At 37.2% G+C, this 22,671-nt stretch overlaps 1 protein-coding gene across 1 annotated transcript; it reads left to right on the top strand.

Annotated features, from left to right (window-relative positions):
* Positions 1-3,720: 3,720 nt before the first annotated feature.
* Positions 3,721-4,964, top strand: LOC110862083. The gene is made up of 4 exons (XM_022111241.2): positions 3,721-3,918; positions 4,013-4,259; positions 4,353-4,674; positions 4,757-4,964. The coding sequence occupies exons 1-4, from the start codon at positions 3,799-3,801 to the stop codon at positions 4,914-4,916; spliced, it is 849 nt and encodes a 282-aa protein (XP_021966933.1). The 5' UTR covers positions 3,721-3,798; the 3' UTR covers positions 4,917-4,964.
* The last annotated feature ends 17,707 nt before the right edge of the window (positions 4,965-22,671 follow it).

The raw sequence follows: 22,671 nt of genomic DNA, 5'->3' as shown, positions 1-22,671 counted from the left end.
GGTTAATTGAAACTGTATTTTATTTAATCGTTTTCATGTGGTTTCTCCCCCTTCTGATATGGACTGCTGGAGAAGGTTAATTGGTGGTTGGTGAGATGCATATATATCCATTGTGTTACTAGCAATTGCGAAATTCTAGTTCATTAGAAATAAGATCAAAAACATGAAAATCCAAAATCCTGGAAATTGTGATCCCGTACACAAATCTAATCTACCTACAGTTTGATACTATGTCTACAGGATTAATGTATTCAAGTTGCGCAATTATATATGATGACGATGTCAATCATTCAATCCTTAAAAATATTAAACGGATTCTTCTCCACTATGTTTTGAAGTCCCAATGCTTAAATCAGATTGGTGATGTTAATTTGCATACAATCATCTTCATAGTTGGATTTCATGTATTTCTATTCATTTTTGTGTCACCAATTATGTACTCGAGCCAAGTAAATGGGTTTATGTCCCGCGTTGGTTGTTGTTTTCATTATGGGCATTACCTCCGTCCGTTCCGCCATTCCGTGCTCATAATTTCAAAAAAGTAAAGCCTAACTTTGTTCTCTGATGAACTATATAAGAAGAAGGAGAAACTATTTCCAAAAGAGTTGGCCAGTGCTTTGTTGATTGTTTTCGGCCTTCGCCACACATGTACATCTAAATAAATACATGGTCTGTGTGTGGTTTAGATCAATGGATTGAGATAAATTCAGAGTTATGTTGGCGTGACCCGATGGGGCGGTTCGACTGTCATCTCTCTCACTTTCTCAAAGCTTTATTTGTTTCCGTTCGTTTGTTCACTTAATAGTTTTCGGTTATGTGTATTTTCACCACTGCCAACTAAACTACCACACCACTGCTCTGTGGATAATAAATGCATCAAATTGAATGCTATGATTAATAAAGTGTGCAAAGGAGAGACAACAACTTCAGAACGGACCCCCTTCTGCCACCAAGCAAGGTACGGCTACGTGTACATGAGCTTTAAGATAAAACAAGAGTGGAAACTGGTAATTATTTCGGTGGTGGTCGCCCCACATGCCGCTGTACTTCTTTCTGGACAGGGTTCATCCACAACAGTGACACATTTCTCATATCCATACCCACACCATTTTTATCGTCGTGTACATATTTTCAAAAGTACACACATATGCCGATCTTTTCATCAAAGTAAAATTCGGATGGAACGAAATTTACATAGTATGTAAAATGTATTACCGATTACGTATTATTTTCACTGATTCTGATTTGGCTAAATTTATAGTCATGTGTAATGCTCTTATCCACATACAGTCAGCCTGAATTGCATACATTGTACATAAATATCTTACATGCCTATACACTTTCATGCAGAAATGGGTTGTCTCATTCTGCCTCACGGTTCTGGTCGACTAAAGTACGGCTTTCTGAGTTTCACCCTCGTTCTTCGCAATTCACAATCCACTTTGACGACAACCTTCATGGATCGGCTCACATCCTGATTAATTCATCACTTTGATAAATACAGAGAACAAGGACCGCCCCCCTCGGATATTGATGACAGGTAGGAGTGGGTAATCGCTTGGTTGCCACTGAAATTTCAATTCATTTGTCAATTTGAATGCTTACTGTTTACTCGGCGTATGTATTTAGATATTCTCGATTTTATATCTAACAACTCAACTGTAGGATTTTAAAAGAGATATGAAACAAATACAACTGAAAACTTCTAGCGTATGCATAATCCCCAGTTTGAGAAGTAAATTAAGCCATGTGGAAAATGTTGAAATGGTCATGCCTAAAATGGATCAAGTTGTACATAATAAGTAACATTTATTTATTAGTTCACGATTCAGGTATACAACACGAAACTTTGGAGCAAAGTGTCTTATCAAGTTTAGGGCATATGTGAAACTACTTATCAGTAAGATGTCGTTCAGTAGTTAACGATACCATAACTTTGTTAGTATGGATTGCAAAGAAGCTATTTTTATTGGTAGTTATCAAACTATGATTTACTTCAGCAAGTATGGGAGGAACATTTATGATGCAATGTGGCAAAATCACAAATGTGAAACCAGTATAAAGAAGTATTTCCAATTCCCTAAAATATAAAATTTCCCATGCCATAAGAATCGATTTTTTCTCTTACGCATCTTGAAATATTTTTTGATTAAGGAGACTTTTATTGTCAAAAGTGCAGGAGATCATCACTCTCGAGCTCGACCACAATCAGAGTCGGAGTACATGGGAATTGGAGTATTATTTGAAGATGGAAGGTGCAGATCCACTTCCGGAGGAAGGAAAGAAAGTGCTGATTGCTTCCATGTGCTGATGATAAGTGATATCAATCAATTATTCCACGTGTCCATTCCCACGTTCACTTCAACTCATGCTATGCAATACAAAACGATGTTATATAAGCCCAAAGTACATTACGTATATGAGGTGCAAGACTTTAGTGTACATTATTTTGGGACAATTTCTCATTGGTCGGCTCAGCGAAATTCAAAATAGTTTCACGGCACAAGCTAATTTCATGAAAAGGACACAAAGTAGAAGACTTTTCTTATCTCGAATCGAAGTTGTATTGATAATGATGACAGGTTCCATCCTTCTCAAAGAACGATGGCATGGGTCAGCGACGAGGATTGTGAATCCACGAAATGCAAAATATTATTATATATTCCGTACATGTACATTATGTATGTATGCCCTACGCTCTGGCATCCTATGAATTTGCTTATAAACCTTTGATATATCGTATGTTTTTGGCATGCAGATGTAGCATATTAACTTGAATAAATATAAACGTACTTATTAATATTATGAGAGATCGACAATTTTTACGTCATTGTTCCAGACATTCCAGACAATCAAGAAGAATGTACATATTCGCGACCAGAAAAGTACATTATTCTGATTCGTGGATTGGATGATTAATTGCCGTATCGCATGCACTTTTTGTTCCTGTTCTGCAAAATAATTGATATTATTCTGTAACATGTTCATTGTATAACAAATCAATTTTTATCTTACAAGAAAATACTCCAATGAAAATATAGAGATGGCAAAAAAAGGTACTTTCTGCCTCATTCTGGTGGCTGGATACATATATTTTATTTTTTGTACGCTTACAATTATTTTACAACAACCATTACACACAAGTGTGAATGTACGTGAACCGTTTACAAAATGTTGTTGTACGGATACCGATATTAAGCTCCTCATATTATGCACACGTATGTACATGGATTGGACGTTTGCAATCGTCTCGTGTGCAAATCTTGGAGAAATTAATTGATTATTTTGTTTGATGGCGTTGTAACAATAAATAATTGACTCATTTGTTTGTTCTGCGTGAAATGATATGGAGATGATGTATTTCCAGAGGTGTCGTCATCATCATATGGTCATCGCCATATCATGCAAGGGAGGAGTGTGCTGTGCCCCTCAAGTGCGCGACATGATGAACAAAGACGTATTTATGTATGCAAATTAAATTATGTGGGGTCACTCTCTCCTTCATAAACGAATATAAATACGAACATGTTTAGATATTTGTCAACGAACTATGTATGATATATATTTTGATGAGAAACTTCAGTTACTGTTACATATTATACGAACAATACTATGAAGTATCAGCGTGTTTTATAACAACATGATAAAATTATCTGACAGTCCAATTAAAATGCCATCTTGAATTTCTTATCACCTCAGGTATAAAATATAAAACGGGGATGAAATTTGCCTAGAACGATCACAACCCAATTTTTTAATCCACAGCAAAATTAGTACACTCACAAAAGGATAATTAAGATGAAAGTTATTTTTGCATTGGTGTTCTCTGCGCTTTTGTGCGACATTTTTGCATTTAAGCTCCCAGCTGAGGAATTTTCCGTGGTCCACAATTCCAGCACGAAAGCACTGGTGTTTAAGGTAACAGAAGAAGAATTTTGCTTAGAAACGGGTTGGGTTTGTCCCCTCGATTTCGACGGTTTACGTAATTTAAAAAATTTTCTGGTACCTTAAGGCAGATTTCAGTCAGCCGACGCTAAGCGCTGCGTTTGGAGGAGCCTCCATCAGCTATGGGAACCATAATGTCATCTTGTGGGCAAGTGGGGGCGGTATCGAGGTCCGCTATCCGGCCGGCTCTTACGTCCCTTCCGGTCCTATTGTGGGTGGATTCGGAATCTGGAGCAGACACCCCGTGAACTCCAACACGGCCGTCTTCAAGTATGGCGTCTACTTTCCACCAGACTTCAACTTTGTCAGAGGAGGTAAATACGTGCATATGGAGTGCTCACTTTATTCTGCATGGGGCAATGTCAACGAGGAATGAAAATTACCACACAAATCTATATAATCGACAGGAAAGCTGCCTGGACTTTACGGGGGAAAGACATCGTGTTCTGGGGGTGATCCTGCCGTCGATTGCTTCTCGACTAGGATGATGTGGAGAGAAAACGGTTTGGGGGAGCTGTATCTCTACGCCAACAGGGAGGCTCAAGACCCTGCAATCTGCCAAATGCCCAACAATTACTGCAGCCCAACTTACGGCTGGTCCCTCAACACCGGATCTTTCACCTTTCGACGAGATGCGTGGACGGACATTGAGGAAACGGTCAGTCTAAATACACCCGGAGTGAGGAATGGCGTCTTGGCAATTAAGGTCAATGGAGTTGAAGTCATCAGGTATGCCATATGTACATACATGCGGATTGAATTGGTCGTCCTAAAAGTCAACAGTATTACATGATGCGTGGACATATTGCAGGTACAATAATATCGTCTTCCGAACAGCCGCTTACCCCAACATGCGGGTGGATGGGATGGACGTGGAAACGTTCTTTGGAGGAAATGGGGTCGAGTGGGCCAGCCCCACCACACAAATTACAAAGTTTAGAGAATTCATTCTTGAAAGCTTTTTAAATTAATCTACACTGTCAAATGCATTTAAAAAAACGATGTTGTGCAACTGGAAATCACGTACCATTATTTCTTGCACCCAATAATATAATGGCACACTACCACACTACCCAAGGAATCAATGATCATGCATACACGTAGATAGACCAAGCACTAACTCCAGTGCGTAATATACATAAATAAATACACAAGTTCATCATGAGAACTGAATGCTGATAATATATTATGTTCATATGAAAATCATACAAGTACATCGGCAACGAGCCTGCATATCACCACCTGCTCATTAATTATTAAAGTCTTAACTTGCTAGTTTTTTGTTCTAAGGTGATACTTGATGAAATGAACCACATGTATTTATTTGCATGGATTAGAAGTTATCGAGCTAATCAAAAACTTATCAATCAGTTGGCCTATGTCAGTGCCCATTCTCGTCGTTTAAATTCTTGGAAAACCCGATTCTCCTGCTGTGATCGGATGTTATAATAGTTGTGATTATGTGAAAAGATTGTTGGTGCCTGCTGGAAGAATAGTTGATCTACTTGCGTCAAACACGATGGGAAATGAATTTATATTAATGTGACCTCCGTCTTTTCTTTTTTTTCAAGAAAGTGATAATAAAAAGTAAACTACGACTGACTGTGTGAGAGCGTTTGTACGTACAGTCAATGGAACAAGTATTGGCAACACCCACACAAGCTAAATAAAATTGGCTATAACTTTGGCATGCATTATCAAATTAGCATGAAAATTTGTACGCAATTAGCAAATCTAATGTAGTTTTCGATTATAATCATGTTTTATTGATTAAAATTGGATAAACACAGTTTTCAAATAATTTGTTGGAAAATATGTAAAATTAACCTGCAAAAAGTATTGGCACCCTATAACTTATAAAATCATAAATCAAAGAATCGCCAATTTTATTACGTCACACTGCTTCTAATGTTACGCGGCACCTCCCCTCGACGCAATAAGAGCATAAATAGGCCGTTGAATTGATTCGACAAGGTTCTTTATAACGTTTTTTATATGGTTGGCCACACTTGTTTCGAACTTTTGACAAGCTCGTTTTTCATCGAGTGGTTTCCCACCGGTCTCTCTTTTCGCAGCCCAAATAATCAGAATGACATCAGGAGACTGTGCAGCCAACGAAAGAAGCTTAACCTTTTCGGTCTCCAAAAACTTGCATCCTTAATTGGGGTAGCTGTTTTGGGTCACTGCATTTTTGGAATATAAAATTCCTCCCCAGATCAGGTTTTTATCAAATAATTTCAAATTATCGTTTGGAATGATTAATTAGACCTCCCTGGTCATGATTTTATCGATAATGACCAGGTAAATACGCCGCCACCTAGTCATTTAACCCCAAACCATAATCGATCCTCCTATGTGTTAAACTGCCATACGAACGTTTTCGTATTTCTGAGCCTTTTATGGCATCCGCCAGACTTGAACCAATTAATGAGCTCCGAATAAGTAAAATATGCCTATGTCGTACCAGTAGATTTTATTTCATTCATTGGAAGTCAATTGAGGCTTATATTTAGCCCATCCCAATTTATTGAGGTGGTTCGCTTTGGGGACTCTCTCGTCGGTCGGGCTACTGGAGCCTGAAACCCCAAGGCATAATTTTTTAGTGAACACCAAATTGAATGATATGTTTGCCCACAGTTAGTACTGCAATTCAACATGGATTTGGGGGCTAAAATCTTCCGATCTCGAGTGATTTGTTGCTTGATTCATCAGTAGATTTTGGGCGTAGGTGACCTTTTTCCTCCGCATCGTCGAAAAGTAGAAACTGAGATCGTCATTTTATATTTCTTTGCTACGTTTTCAATAGTGAATATGGAAAAGTATGTTTTCTCTTTGATTTTTCGATAACAAAGCATTTTTATGGAAGAGGCATGAATATTTCTCGCCGCGCCAAATACAGCTGGTTTAGTGCCGCCATTTTGGCTCCAGACAACACAACTGTAGACTTAAAATGTCGCTAACGTTATATTTTGTCACTTAATTACCTTACCGTAACGAAATGTGGAAGATGGTTAAGAAAATTGTGTCGAGTAACTAATTTAGCCACATGTTGCCAATACTTTTTGCAGGTTCGTACCTGACTAGTTAGGGTCAAAATTTGGATTGCGTTATGTTTACTAGGTTTAAATCGGAAACACGATTATAATCGAACACTACATTAGATTTATCAAATGTGTTCAAAGTTTCACGCTAATTTGATAACGCATGCCAAAGTTATAACCAATTTTATTTAGCTTGCGTGGGTGTTGCCAATACTTTTTCCATTGACTGTATCTTGATATGCTGAATCTTGAGACAGTGAGGTATGTATCAACTGGGACTCGGCGTGCGCAAACAGTAATAATTAATTGGAACCTTTTTGTCCTCACCACTGTTTATATAACTGAAACTTTTAAGGAACTAAATAATTTGGATGATTAGTTTTATGATAAACTAGCACATTTTATAATGCATATACACCGCTTATACTAACATGTACTCAATAATATATTGTAACCTTCACCGCCATGAAGTCGGTGGAAATGCGAAGAAAACTATTTATGCATGAAATTACCAGTTATTTTTTGCAAAAGTATAGTACAGCTTTGTTTTTTTACAGCCAGTCCAGTTCTTATCACTTCAGTCGTACTTACATAAGTATACACACTTAAATGCGTGTAGATTCTTGGAAGTATTTCTTGCATCAATTTCTTGCATGTGTAAGTTACTTATTGGCTGTTCAAATTAATAATCATGCAACTGCTCACTTTTCAAGTCCAAGTAACACATCTTTGAATAAAATATTTTACGTCGTATTGGAATCTTGATAAAGATAAGTGTTACTTGTGCTATTAATGTTGTATCCGGGAGTTTAATTTATTAATTTATTTTATGTGCTGGTCAACAATTGTGGCCCACAATTATAGCCGCATTTTTGTCATTGCAATTGCATCTTTTAATCATAGAACAATCAATGCACGATTTTAAAATTTTCAGCAGTTCTGTACAATAGGGATTGATAATAAAATGTTACTTGTTTGCATTGCATAAACTACAGATAAATTTAGCCCACGCACTAGGTCATCCTCGTATTTTACTGGGTTTGTTGTTTTCCGTCTGCCCTTCCTGTTAAATACGTACGCATGTTGTGTCACTTGATTATTTGGTTGAATTACAAACTTGTAACTTGACCCATATACTAAATTTCCTGCATATGCTCTCTAACCAGGATGGCTTTTACTGTTTGAATTGCATTTTGCACATGCCGCACACACACTAAAAACATTTAGCATTTTTGGTTATGCAGTCACAGACAGCATAACCATAATTTGTATTTAGTCTGCTGACAATTATACATATGTATTAACTTTCCTTTTCTTGAACGTTTGCATGAATGACAATATAGTACACAGTTGGTAGCACACGCATAAAGCTATCGTCAGTAGTGGTGAATCACTAAATGTATGTATGCTTATGTGTATATGTTCATATATACTGCTTTGCAGCAAATAGTGCGGTAACGTCGGGAGGAATTGAGGTCATTTGTGGATGAATGAAGAATTTCCCCGTCCAATGAATCAATGACACCTCCGTTGTTTTTGACTAGTGGAATTTGTATGATACTAAATATGTTGACGTATACATACACCAATGGAAATCTACGTACGAATCTTGATTTTCCATTGATCTTGATCTTTGAATTTGAATAATTTGTGAGGATGATATTGAGAGTGAGTTGTGAACACTACTAAAGGATTTGCCGAAGAACGTGGAATAGCGACATTAAAAAATAAATTTTTGAAATAGGACCATGACCTTACATAATTATGAATTAGCAAATTTTGAGACAAATAAGCTAATGTAAACAGATAAATTGGAGCTTGTAGTTTTTCGTGTGTGCTTATGAATTGTAATGTCATTTTTGTGTCATTATGTAAGCAAATATAATTACTAGACTGCGCTAATTACCCAGAATTGGGAATAGGCCTATAGGAAATCCATGTTCCAGATGAGGTTGGAATTTCCAGCCCAAATCAATGCATACTGGTAATACTACATTAATAAATAATAGGACAAGTGGTAAATGGTAAAGTTGACGCGGTTATGCTATGCGTTCTATCCCTTCCAAAAAATAAATGTCATAAATTAATTCAGATTTAGGTGAATTATATGCTATACTGATCTAGATTTTTGTTCCAGTTCCTTCCCAAAATATTCTGTTGATGGAAAAGTCGTCTACCACAATCTGCTTTATTCCCTCAATAAAATGTTTTTTTGTTCCAAATTGTTCCAAATCTGATTAATACTTGCACTACAATAGATTCAAATTTACTCTTCGGAAAATGCTGTAATGGGTTTTGGGCATTTATTATTATAATCATATTAATTAATTATAAGGAAATTAGCCGTACTTTTTATCACAATCGCAATGTATACGCATAAATGCATGACACATTTTTAGACAAGACAACACAATACTATTTCCGAAGACTAAATTCCAATCTATTACAACAGGCTATTAGTCAGGTTTGGGAGAATTTTCTACTAGGAGTTCAAATGTAACAATGTTCTATGACTTTCGAATTAAAAAAAACTACGAGTTCCAGAACTGTATCAAATTTCCCACGGCACAAATAAAATATTTAATTTAATGGATTAAATGATGTCATGAATCAGAAATGACAAATATTAGAAAACTTGTTCCCATTTTTAGATCATGCAGATCAAAACAACAACGAAGGCAAACCAAACATTTACTCTGCTTTTAAATACCATTCAGCATCATAGAAGCCTTGAAATAAATAAACTGGGTGTTGTGAAAAGAATATTTTTCTCCAAAAACTTTATGAATGTCGAGATAGAAATTCGCTACGGTTATTAATCCAATCTAAATGTCAAACCAAAATCCACAAAGTTTAAAAACGGCAATGAATGCCGTGTGGAATTATTGCTGATGGGAATTGATTGTGAGAACGTAGATTTTTGCTGTAGGCAAAAGAAATCTGAAAATGGAACAGAATTTTTCGAAACTTTTTTTGAAAAATTCTATGCCAAGAGATTGGATTTCACAACAAACAAACATTGGCTGATATAGGTGAGTGAGTGAGCATCTGAGTTCTCATGCAGTGCAGTCCCCCCACTGAATGGGAAAAAATGACCAGGACAGGTTTTCCATTCACGGGTATTTTTTACACATTATTCTATATGTGACCCTTGCATACTTATACTTGCGAATGAGCAACTAGTGAGTTTTTTCTACGGGTGGTGAAATCAAAGGGAACATCGCGACTAAATGAGAGTATGCAGCATAATAAATATGTAGTTGTTCGAGTCCCCCAGTCGCATTGTGATGGAATTTGAATATATTATTCTGCTAATGGACAGGTCCCTTTCTGCTGGATAAGGAAGGATTGGGCAAGCCAGAGAGCGATATCTTCAAAGGATGAGTCCATAAGTCCACTGCTATATCCATGCTACCCTCTTTACTAAATGTTCGGTGGCATTGGAAATATTTATATAAGTAGTCCTTTCCTCCCTGCCCATTTGATGCTCGTTTCCGTTTACGATGATTGCTCTTTTGTTGTGAAGAGCAGCGTCGATTCGGATCAAGTGTACAATATTCACAAAGTAGATAGAAGCCGTGGGACAGGACAGTATCCAGATATTAGTCAAACTTGAGCTCTCGTGAGTTACTACATATTTAGACATTATTCGCTTGTGTATAAGTAAAGGTCAAGATTGCACGTAATCAGAAATCGGCAAAGAGCGTGATATTGATGTAAAATAAAGTCAGCATAATAAAATAATGAGTATGTATATCTAATAAATTACAAGATGGTCAAAGTATCCATTTATTTTTGGCGTACATTTTACTTAATACCGCACATTTATTAAATTTTCCAACGAGCAAAGTCGATATGAGCCTTGCTTAACTAACCATACGTAACGTGTATAATTTGACCCCGGAGCTAGTAATGCCTTGTTTATTTTTAGAATCCAGCTATCCATGTCGTCCATCCGTATTAATTTCATTTTCATTTTGTTCATCCTTCATTTACATAACTCACTCAAATAAACGTTTGAATAAAATCTCCAGGAGCAGCAGTGGTTTCTGTTTTGTGGTTTAGAATTGTGTTTGGAAGGTGAAAGGGCACATTGAATATTCAAATCCAGACCATTCCTTCAATCTCATCGTCTTGTGCTATTTGGGGCTGTGTTTTGTGGACGGATGCAATTTCATGAGGAATCCTAATGAATAGATATGATAATGAGAAGGGTGAGAACGATGATGAGCAGCAAGTGGCATTATTGTGTTGGTTATTATTTGTATTTAATTGATATGAAGATGGGCCATTTCCAGCCTCGGGTCTTGTTAGCCTTTTGTGTTTTGTTAATCTAAATGGGGCTGTTGAATTTTTATAAAATCTTCAAATGAGAATAAACCGCAAACGGATAGTTTCTTGTAGGGATCTCAAATTAAGACTCCGCGCAGGTTTTTAGACTTGATCATACATACAGGATGAGAGTTGAATCTGGTTCAATTGTAATTTGGGAAAAAATAAAACTTTATGCACAAAATTCTCAGTACGTCATTACATTTTGTGGTATCTTTACAAACCTAGATTTGATTTATACGGTGTGAATTATATGGTTCACTAAATGTTTGGAGGAGGAAAATCAATCGGATTTTTCTGCTTAGCTCCTCAGTCATAAAACTGTGTTTAGTACATTTCTAAAGCAGCAGGTACAAATACATTCAACTGACTGACTGAGATTAACTTGTTGAGAAGTATTAATGGTCAAACTGCTAATATGTAAGGCATCTTTATCCAGTCTACATATTTATATAGCTGCTTAAAACGGAGATGGCCGTACTTAAATAAAGTTTCGTCTCGTATCATCATGTGCTCTGCTTTGCTTACCATCGTCCATATTTTGGTCTACTCTGCCAATGAATGAAGATGAGAAAGCCAATTTCCTTGTTTGATGAATGCAGAGTTTTAAAAAGTCATCAAAATGCAAAATATATGGTTGTGCAATATTCAAATTAAGGTGGATCTAGTTATGCTCCATTATAAGTATAAAATATTATGGTATACTTACCAACAACCAGGTAGATGATCATTTTTTTTAGAAACTGGAGTAAATTCACAGTTTAGTCTTTGTATATTTTTTGATGGACCTTATGCGTCTTGATTCAACTCGACACATACACAAGTCGTAAGAGTCTCGTAAAGAATGGTCGGAGCAGTTAAAGCAAATTCATAAAGTCGAAATCCTTGCAGAACAAAAGTACAGGAGGCTGAGAGATGATGCATACGTGTAGAAGAGGATGGACGGAAGAGGAGCAAGTTATTAGATTTTAGAGCAAATAAAGAGCTACAATAGAATAGAACCCACAGCCAGGGGCTGCATCTTCTTGTTCTTATTTTAATAGGAAGTGTATTAAATCATGCAGGCTCGCTCACATCACTTAACTTGAGTAACGAATGAACATGCAAATTTACCTTGTCGACAGACAAGTCTTTTTTCGACAGATTCCGTTCTTCTGGACCACTTGGAATTATGTAGAGTCCAAACCGGGTCTCTTCAGCCTTAGACCAAACAACGTGTTGTTGCAGATCCCCAAAATCATAAAAATTTGCAAACTAAAATGTAGCCGGAGGGAGAGTATTTTGTGAGCAGGGGCTGCTCTAAAGTGCGATCAATTGACAATGCATGCGAGACAAGAAGAAAATTGGACTTTATTCTACGCCTTGTGCTGGACAAATATTGAATATCTCAGCTCCGACCTATCGCCTTTTTGTTCAGAAGCTTTTGCTTTTTGTCAAGTCCGGATACACGCATGTATCATAAATCTCATACTACGTGAGGCATTTTGTGACATCCATCCACTGTATCTGAGGCTGAGATCACAAGCATATTATGATTCTCTGCATTTTTATCTGATTTTGCGAGATCCTGATCAAATTAAAGACCACTCGTGTCAGATTTGACTTAAGACTTTTCCGGAATTGCCCTCTGGCAGTCGGAAGCACAAGAGCAAATACGACGCAAACTTTATGCAACGCAAAGGATAAATAGTGAATCAAAAGACTAAACCAGTTTTTTACAACGTCCGTTGAATTAATTGCATGCATACAAATATTTATTAGTATGAGTAGGCATTGTTTTATAAATAGTTTGGTGTGAGGAAAGGTCATCGAATTGACAGTGGCACAAATATGGCATAATTGGAGATGCGCCCAATTCAGCTGCATAAAGTGGAATACAATATGAGGACAAAAACAAACCATAAAAATGGCATAATGCATTCGTATGTAGCATTAGTTGGTTGAACTGGATTGAGTAATGCAGTGCTGTGCAGGACTCGTTATAATCAGCTTCAGGCCAGCATAATGATTTCCGTGTTAATTTTTGGAGCATAAAGGGAATAAATATTACATAAAAAAGGAATGAGGGTGTTTTCCCTTTCTTTCTGCTACCTTCATACTGCTTTATGTACATACAATCGACCATATGCATTATGCACATCGACCGTGTGCATTGTTGTATGATGACAGTGTGTGGACGTGTTAAAACGTATATGTGCATACGAAGTACGTATTGACACAGAAATCTAGCAAATAGATAACTGAGTTGTTGTTGGTGAGACCGGTTTTGTGATAAATATTAAATAATAGGTAATGATAATGGATATGGAAATTGATATGATGATGTATATAGATGATGGCAGTAATCTGATGTGATAATGGTATAGATATGCGGTTTCCCTTTCTTTTGACACATGCGGAATGTATCTAGGTCGGGAAATCCTCTCTGATCTCATCATCATTGTATCCCAGATTGTGCTAATAAATACGCCAGTTTCGATTATTAAACTTCACTTCGCAAATTTCGGAGGAATTATATTTTGACAATTTTGCTCATTGGCCGAACCTTGGCAAAATTTCATTTTTTCAACAATTCAGGGGCTATTTATCATGTACATAGTATCGCAAGTGTAGAAAATGATGTACCGATATTAATAAGTGGAATAAAAAAGAAGGCACACTATTCCACCATCATCAAGGCAGTAAATAAGTTGAATCATACGTTGAATCATACACACAAAAGTCGAAATAAGTAGCACAGGAGAAGAGAGACATGTAACAAAAGTGGTGGTGCGAGCTAAGGGATGATTTGATGCGGCGTTCTGTAAATGGGTTACGACTGCGAAAGTGAAAAGGAAAGCGGAAGAGATGGAATAATAATAACGACGACGAGGAATGGCAATAAATGGTGGTGGAATTAGGACACGCTAAGTCTGCCTGCAGTGATTGTTGTTGTGGGGCTGCTGCATTCACTCGAGCAACAGATATAGAATAAATGGGTTATTATCATCATCTACGGCATCACGCCTCCCTGCTCTATTCAAGGGATGAGGCGTCCCAAAAGTAAAGGGAGACGCACTATATTCTTTAAAAATTCCAAACGTACGTTTTCAAAACTTTAACCGTCATAGAACTTTTTGTATTTTATCAGCACAAAATTTGGAGAATGTGCCAATTCTGCTGTGTATCTACATATTCTAGAGAATAGCTGGTTTTATTATCTCAGACAGCAGTATTATTGTCCATCATTCTGTTTTCTTAGAGGTAGAGGAACCACCGTACAACTGTACAATCACCATTATTGGCAAGTGGTATGAAGTATGTCTATGAATTGTGGAGTCTTATGATGTTGACGAGTGTCAAAATTACGTAAGTCCACTTGGACGAATTGGTTTGGTGTCCTACTTAACTTTTGCACACAAACTCTCACTCCTTCCTTCACCAAATGGGCTTCCCTACGTGGATCGTCTATAGTGTTGTTATAGCACTACTGTTCGTGTTAAATAATGATGCACAATTCATCGTTTTATGTTAAGAGCAGGCATGAACAGAGGCTACGCGACGTATGCATGCACATAAGTATTACGCATTGAAAAAAGATGGGCCACGGTATATATATTTATTTATTCAGTTAATGCCATGTGCGTCGGGTCGCGTTTCACTTTTTAAATTAGCACAGCGAGTAAATAAACACAATTAGCATTGTCCCTCGCCGTAGTTAGGGTGTAGGCTGCAATTTGACTATGCTTCTTCTTCTAGTAAACGTTTTGGACTTTAATTTATGACCTTAGATTTTTTGGACTCCATATTTTTTTAAACCACGAATTTTTTTTTTGAAACCTGGGTGTCCTTAATCTAAGGTTTGACGGATGGAAAGCTGTAACACTAAACGGTTGCGCAATAAGTATGTATACATAATAAGAAAATGTTTTTTAAAATTCAAAACAATTTTGTTGGCGTTTACGCTTTCCAATCATACAGTTTTACAAATAAGTAATATTAATTTAGAATATTTAACCCATTTCGTTACATCGTGGTGATGACGAGCAGTATTTAAATCGAATACACTGTTCTCATCCCACTGAATCACCGAGAATACTTTGTTTGGAAACCAGTACAAAAGGCAGAATCAATACAAATCACAACATAAAACATTGCGCCAGTCGCTTTTCCATCAGTTTCATTACACTACGAATGTACGACTATATATTTTTGATGCATCTTCCTAATACGGCTGACAACAACAGAGCAAGAATTTAGGTCAAACAATCCCCTATCGCATCGTCCCCATGTAACACGTTAAAAAATGAAGAATCATACGTCCAACTATCGGAAGAAAATATGTAAAATAGCTTCTAAGACTTCAACTTTAACATCATGGTGGTAATTATAATGCAGCTAAATGAGAAATACACAATTTTGTTGGCGTCATTTATAGATTTAAAGTGAACTCAGCAAAAGTACAGACAGAGTGTGTGAGTATGACATTCCGGCACATTCCAACAGATATCATGAACAGTCTTTGAAATGTTTTTAATTTTTCGGTCGCAAACCGTAAACATATCCGCATATCTATAGTTTAAAGGGACAGTAAAAATTCCGTAGCACAGCAATGTTACTGCATCTTTTCTTAAAGGAACATTTACGTCGTTTCTGCGAAATCTTAAATATGCAAAAAAAAAACACTTTTTTCCTTTGTTAAAGTTTACTGCCAAAATATTTTTTTCTTCAACCGTCAACCATTCTTCGTATTAAAATTTCGTGCTCTTTTCGCCCATCCAGGATGTAGCAATTAACCACTTCAACCCTAGGAGACGAGTTTTTTCATACCTTTCACCCCTAGTAACCGCGAATTTTTACCTCCCTTGAGCCCGAAATTTTTATCTACTGCATGACGTTAATTCCTGGGCCATGAATTAAAAAATGGTGTTCCCACCGGAATTATTCTGGACACTTTTTTATGAAAATTGATGTGAATAACCTTTCAAGAAGGGATTTTGAGTTATAATTTGCATTTTTGAGTTGTGGCGAACCACCAATGTTTATAGCCGAAAATAGCCAACACGCCGAATTTTAAAAATGATTGTAATTGCATGAAAAGTTAGACAAGCATGGAGTAATACTTGCATAATAGTACGTAAACTCGCAAATATTGATTATAGCGCCTAAAGCGCCTTAGGAGCCGATTTTGGGCGGGAAAACCAAAAATCCTTACAATGACTTTAAATAGACAGCAATGGCAATGAATAATTATCCCGTGAGAGGAAATTGCTCGAAAATATGGCGCATCTGGTGAATAGAAATCAATTTAAAGCGGGAAAATTAAATTCTACTAATTCCTGCAATCTCTTAATTTTTAATTTTCCCGCCCAAAAGATATTTCAGCGGCACCCGATACGTAATCATTAATTTTGACGTAGTTTACCCTACTGGCAAGATTATTTGTGGCCTATAATTAAATCCATGCAATGATGGAATTCAACCAACTTTTAGTTTTCTCGCCCAAAACGCCCGTTTGTGCTACATGCGAGCAAAACAATTTCTCTAATCTTATCGTAAAGCGTTGTTGAAATAAATCGGTGTCGAAATTTCCGTGCAAAAAACAGTTTTCACAACTCGGCGTGTTGGCTAGATATAGCCACTTGGCTATTAATTTATTTTGCATCCCTTTCTAATGTTATTTCCTAACAGAAAATTTATTATCCCGCCTAAAGGGCGGGTTGTTGACTCATAACTCTTGCTTTGCTTTGCTTGGAGAGGCAATGACCTAATTTTTTCCGGATACGACACATAGTCGTAGGCCGGTGTGAACGGAAAATACGCCACATAGTCGTATCCGTTGTCAAGGGTCAATACGACACATCGTCGTATTCCGGTGCCAAGGGAACTTACGCCACATGGTCGTACTCGGCGTAAAGGTCAAATACGCCACATAGTCGTTATAGGGGCGAAGTGGTTAAAGTAAATAATTTAAGCAAATCCTAAAGCTTGAGAAATTGAGAAATTGCTCATTTACAAAAGGGCCTTCCACCAATACGTGGATATCCACATGACTCATTCATCACATCCAAGGCCTCCCAACCAGTAGTTTAGCATAACAAACATGTACGTAATAAGCAACATGTATGTAACATCGAGTATAATAAGACCTACAAAAGAGTCAGTGTCATGGGTTCCTTGGCGTAATAAATATGTCTGTATGGATGTCGATGAACTGTGTGATTTTATGACTCGGGTTGCTCAATACTAATGCATTTAACTTAACTAACTTGAGCAATTTAAGGACAAGTTGAGGGAAGTAGGCAGTGAATGTGGATATTTTTCTTTGGATTTTGAGTTTGTTGACGTGACCAGTCAGCCAGTCTCGTCGGTCACTGACTTGAAGGTATTGCAAAAGTCCCTCAATTCAACCAACCAGCAAAACATACATAAAGTGGAGTAGAAGGGCCCTCTTCTCGAATGTACACGAGTATTATGTATGTGCAGCATTGTGCTACTGTGAACAACATTTTCTACGCTGTGGCGTTGGTGGTGATGAGATGTTTCAAAATCTTTCCTCAAATTTCGAAATCACGAACAGGTTTTCACAAAAAAATCACAAGTAGAGTAGTGTAGCCATTAGCAGTGGTGGTAATAATGTGACAAAATGTTTGTGGCTATTATATTTGAGAGAAGGAGGATGGCACTTACTTTATCTGAATGAATGGCCAAGACAGAGCGAAGTACGATGGCAGCAAAAATAGCGAAATAAGTAAAGCATATTATGCCCTATTTATGACAAACCAGTATAAACACAAAGTATCGTAACAATATTGCAAATATTAGTATCTGTGACTTATAGTTGTGAAAATTATGGTTACAAATCAATGCATGGGATTACCCACACTCAGGAAATTCAAGTATTCCTCCATATGGAACATTAAGTTCCCTCAGTTGCTTAAACCTAACCAGAATTTGTAATTTCACCACTATTTGAGTTTTCAAAACCAGAGAGACACAACTAGTGGATATAGTTTGGGTAAATATTCGTCGTCCTGTTCTCATTAATTTTGGGATAAAGATGAAATTAATATAAGCAAAACTACTGAATTTATAATTTGAGGGTACAAATGTTCGTAATATATTTGCCCAAATAACAGGTAATAAATATGTGCTACAGAGCTGCAAGATGTCCATTTGAGTAACGTACTTATGTACAATAGTGCCAAATAACCTTCGCCTTTGATGCTGGTTGCATTACATGTGCATGCAGATAATTTCCTATATATCAACTCGAATGAAATGTGGAAGTCATGGCAGCCGTGAAGAGGATCAAACTGAATCCCCTTCTTCACTGTACGTAATAAGAACAATAAAATGTTCCTCAACTGATGTTCTTGAGTCAAAGTGAAATGCAATGGTCGAATTTTGTTTTCATAATTTTCTTCCATCAACAATGTTTCATTTATTTGAATAACATATATACGTAACTGCATAATAAGTACATATTCCGTCGAATGAGGCATTCTCAGCGTTCCCAGGCTAAAATTATGTATGCCTTTGGCTCGGACCAATTTAGATGTCAGTTCGTGCTCAAAGTTTGAGTTTAAAGAGAACTTGAGTGATACTTCTTCGCACAAGAGGATTAAATTATTCACCACCACACACGCCACACGACCGTCCCGTGCGTGTACTTATACCGACGCCATCAAAAGATAACCAAGACTTTTTTTCCAGCGAGGTTAAGATTTTTGAAGTTGTCCACATTGCTTGAACATTTACTACATATGTACAAGCACATGCTTACATTGTAGTCTATTTATTTGTGATGACCGGCATACGATGAACTTAAACTCAAATTGTGACTTCAGAAAGTAACACATATTCCCAACGACACACAGTCAATCAAGAATCGTTTACAAACTCATGAGCATAATTTGTGTATGCACGTACGGAGAAATGTGTCTGATGCACAGTGCATCGCGAACTGGTGATGTGCCTCATGAGGAGCATGATAATTATTGATCTTGCAGTCAACCGCACTGAAAAGTACCTCGTTCATTCATTCATACCGATGATGTGATGAGTATGACCGGGCGACTGACGTTTTGCACGTAACCTATCGAAACGGCAATTGCTCTTACATGATAACTTTTACGTTGTTGACCGATACCAAACGACAAATGGAATAGGATCATCAGGAGCTGTTTCATGAGCAAAAATTCCACAATCTCGGTTCAACATGGGACGAAGAATTCAATTTTGTTCATGCGATCTCATCGACACCGGCATAAAACGAACCACAAAATTTCAACTGCTTATAAGGATGGCAGGTCGTACATATTTATTTCACAATCAGATCTCAGAGTGTCCTATAACCGGGCATCTCAGTCCGTTCATAAATTGTCCAAAGATTCAAATTCTGAAAATTCTGAAAATATACGCTTAGAGTACTGTCAAGCAATTACTTCATCAGTTACTGAGCTGGATTACAGTGTTGACTGAATACAAATGGCTGTGACCCTCAATTTCGATGAGTTTTGTCAGGCAGTGCAGTGGGGAGGGTAAGAATTTTAATTTATATTGAGAATATTTTGTTTCACCATGAATAACGAAACCATATTTAGGTATACTCCAAGATATCCCAACTACCAGATATACTGCGGGCTTATCAAAGGGCTGCAACGTGGTCGTGGAAACATTGCGAGTCGATTAGAACTTGCAATGTTTCTTGCAAATATTCTCCACGACACGAACGGTTTTGAAGTGAGTGAGGACTCCCAATTTGAAGATGTTATGATGGATTGGAATGTACCGCTTTTCTACTGGGAAAAATATATTCATCAGATTGCACTTGTTGGAAATTTTGAAACTATAATAAATGCCGTGAATGGAATGGGAGCATCCCACTCGGACACCCTCCAGCAACTTCAACGCAGACTGGACCTTTATGCACATGTGCGCATTATCTTGGGAGTTTAAGAACGAGTAAGTGCATTCCGATAATAAAATCAACAAATGAAAATTTAGCATACTGTTTTGAAAGTAATACGGAGCACGCTGGAATTCTCTGATACGTCGCAATTTATTTGAATACCTGTGATCTATATCCTACCAAAATTTGATTAGAAATTATTGACGATGAATCCCTAACACTGAAATTCCTCGCTTCTCTCGTTTTCCCCTCTCAATCCTCATCACATCAATAATGTTGTATATCGCTGAGTAATTGTTTTGTTGTCCAATTTAAGGTAACAGCAGTCCCTTTGCTAGGGTAGCAGATAAAAGAAGATGACATTTGGCTTGATGGATTAAGATACGAGCAAAGTTAAATGCCAGACAGCCCAAAAAACCTTCAACTAATGAAAACATATATTTTTTACCGTTCTCCTATGTATGATGACCCTTTGGACGAACATATTGTTTCAAGATCTCGACGAGGGAGCATTAACAGGTCATAATTTTGCACAGAAATATCCAGCGCACTGCAATTTGTCCAACATTTCGGTGTGGGTGGGCCTCAACATTTAGTTGTAGTCGTTCTTCGAATATAATGTAGCATGACATGTCGTGTTCAATCGTGTGACATTTTTACACGCGTTTTTCCTATTACCTTCCATTCACCTTATTTCCCTGGAGGCTCCATCAATAATCTCTAATCTTTTACCCGTTCGATACCTGCTGTACTCGAGTGGGCCGTCGGTGAAGTGAATTTCTGTCAAATGACAAGATGATGTACTTATTGAGAATTAATCTTTCACGGCATGATGATACGCATATGGACTATATATTTTCAAATACTTTTTCGCTTTTCGGTTTTGCGAGTGTATTTTCATACGAAAAGACTTGTATAACTTAACTACATATGTAAGTGTTCAGTAGATATGAGCTTCAACTATGAGCTTACATGTGTAATAAAATGTAAAAGTCCCCTGTAAAAGTGTACAAAGAGTTGAGGACAATAACAGGACAATTGTTTTCATCCTCCGAGAGTGGAGAAAGAAAAAGCCGCACAGGGGTATCATTCGCAGTGGAAGTTGCGTCTCTTTATCCCAATAAAAGCATTTAAAATTCCATAAAATGAGCGTGTAAAATTAGCCTCTACTATTATCCCAGTTGAAGTGCTACTTGACCAGACACGAGGCAAATTACGTGAGATTCTCACACGGATTTATTCCTGTCCTTCCCATGGACGTGCATTCATCTGATGCATAAATTCATACGTACATGCATATCTGGAGGACTACTGAAAGTAGTCGTATGGAAAACCAGTTTTTGGAATTTTCCAACAGCTTTTCGACCCTGTCCCCATACTCCCCATTCACATTCCCATCGCATCACCGATATTGCCACGAGGAGCAGCCCGGAGGAGGACTGGACAATGCGGGGAATGTTGACGGAGAGAAACAGACAAGAAGATAACATTTTTTTTCTCCTGGATAAATTGCAAACAGGGACATTCGGCTCGGTCGTGCGAGTTAAAACCTGTCACAATAATTAACTTATGCCCTGCCGACAATACAAAACAGTAAACCTGTTGTTGCCCTTGTCTCGTCCGAGAAGTGATGTGGTGGGAAGTTGAGACTGTGATGATGGGGATTCCCCCAGCCCAGCATCAGTAGTAGGTTTGACAGTCATTAGTCTCATGTTCCCTCCGCATCCGTGATTCATACTACATATTCAGTGAAATAATGGAGCAAAGTAAGCATTATTATACAAAAAAGACCGGATGGATACCGGTCGGCTTTTGTGGTAACGGGATATTAATTTTTAAACTAGATAAACCAACAATTATTGTCCAGATTGTCAAATGGTGTCGTTTAAAAACGTGTTTGGGGCTGATAAAGGGACACCAAAATACTTAAATTAGGGCTCTCAAGTGGTTTATTTTTTCCATTTTTATTGTTAAATGGTGTTATAGAAAAATTTGTCGGAAAAATGGGCAAATTAGGTCTCTCATCCTCAGAACCAACTCGCATGTGATCCGAATTTTTCATATCATGTTTCTGGTTGTGGGCGACATAAAATGTCTACAAGTTTGCTTTTAAAAATGCTAAATTGTTTTCTTTAAGTTGTTGTTAAGTTGTTTTCGGTATGAATTGTCAAATAGATTTTTTTTATGTTACACTTAACCAATTCACTGCCGGCATACGTATACTTCTGTATACATAAATGGTTTGCATGGTATGTTTATAAATTCTTCGCGCTTATTTGAATTACTGAAAAATTATTTGCAAACACATAAACTCCAAATGGTGAATGAAGATGCTTCCTTCCCTTGAAAATATTTTTAAATTCGTTGTATGCAAATGAGCAATTTATTTAATAGACCTGAAACGAGCAAAAATGTAGGCAATGAATTAAATTATTATTAAGTATTGTCTATGCATTCCCA

This window comes from Folsomia candida, unplaced genomic scaffold (genome assembly GCF_002217175.1).
Source record: "Folsomia candida strain VU population unplaced genomic scaffold, ASM221717v1 Fcan01_Sc001, whole genome shotgun sequence".
NCBI classification, from domain to species: Eukaryota; Metazoa; Arthropoda; class Collembola; order Entomobryomorpha; family Isotomidae; genus Folsomia; species Folsomia candida.
The sequence above is the reverse complement of the archived record's forward strand: the minus strand, read 5'-3'. Positions and strand labels throughout refer to the sequence as shown.

Excerpts from the sequence above, each read along its gene's own strand:
- LOC110862083 (XM_022111241.2), top strand. The coding sequence starts at position 3,799 with ATGAAAGTTATTTTTGCATTGGTGTTCTCTGCGCTTTTGTGCGACATT. Across the intron at positions 3,919-4,012 it reads CGAAAGCACTGGTGTTTAAG|GCAGATTTCAGTCAGCCGAC; the intron begins GTAACAGAAGAA and ends TGGTACCTTAAG. Across the intron at positions 4,675-4,756 it reads AATGGAGTTGAAGTCATCAG|GTACAATAATATCGTCTTCC; the intron begins GTATGCCATATG and ends GACATATTGCAG.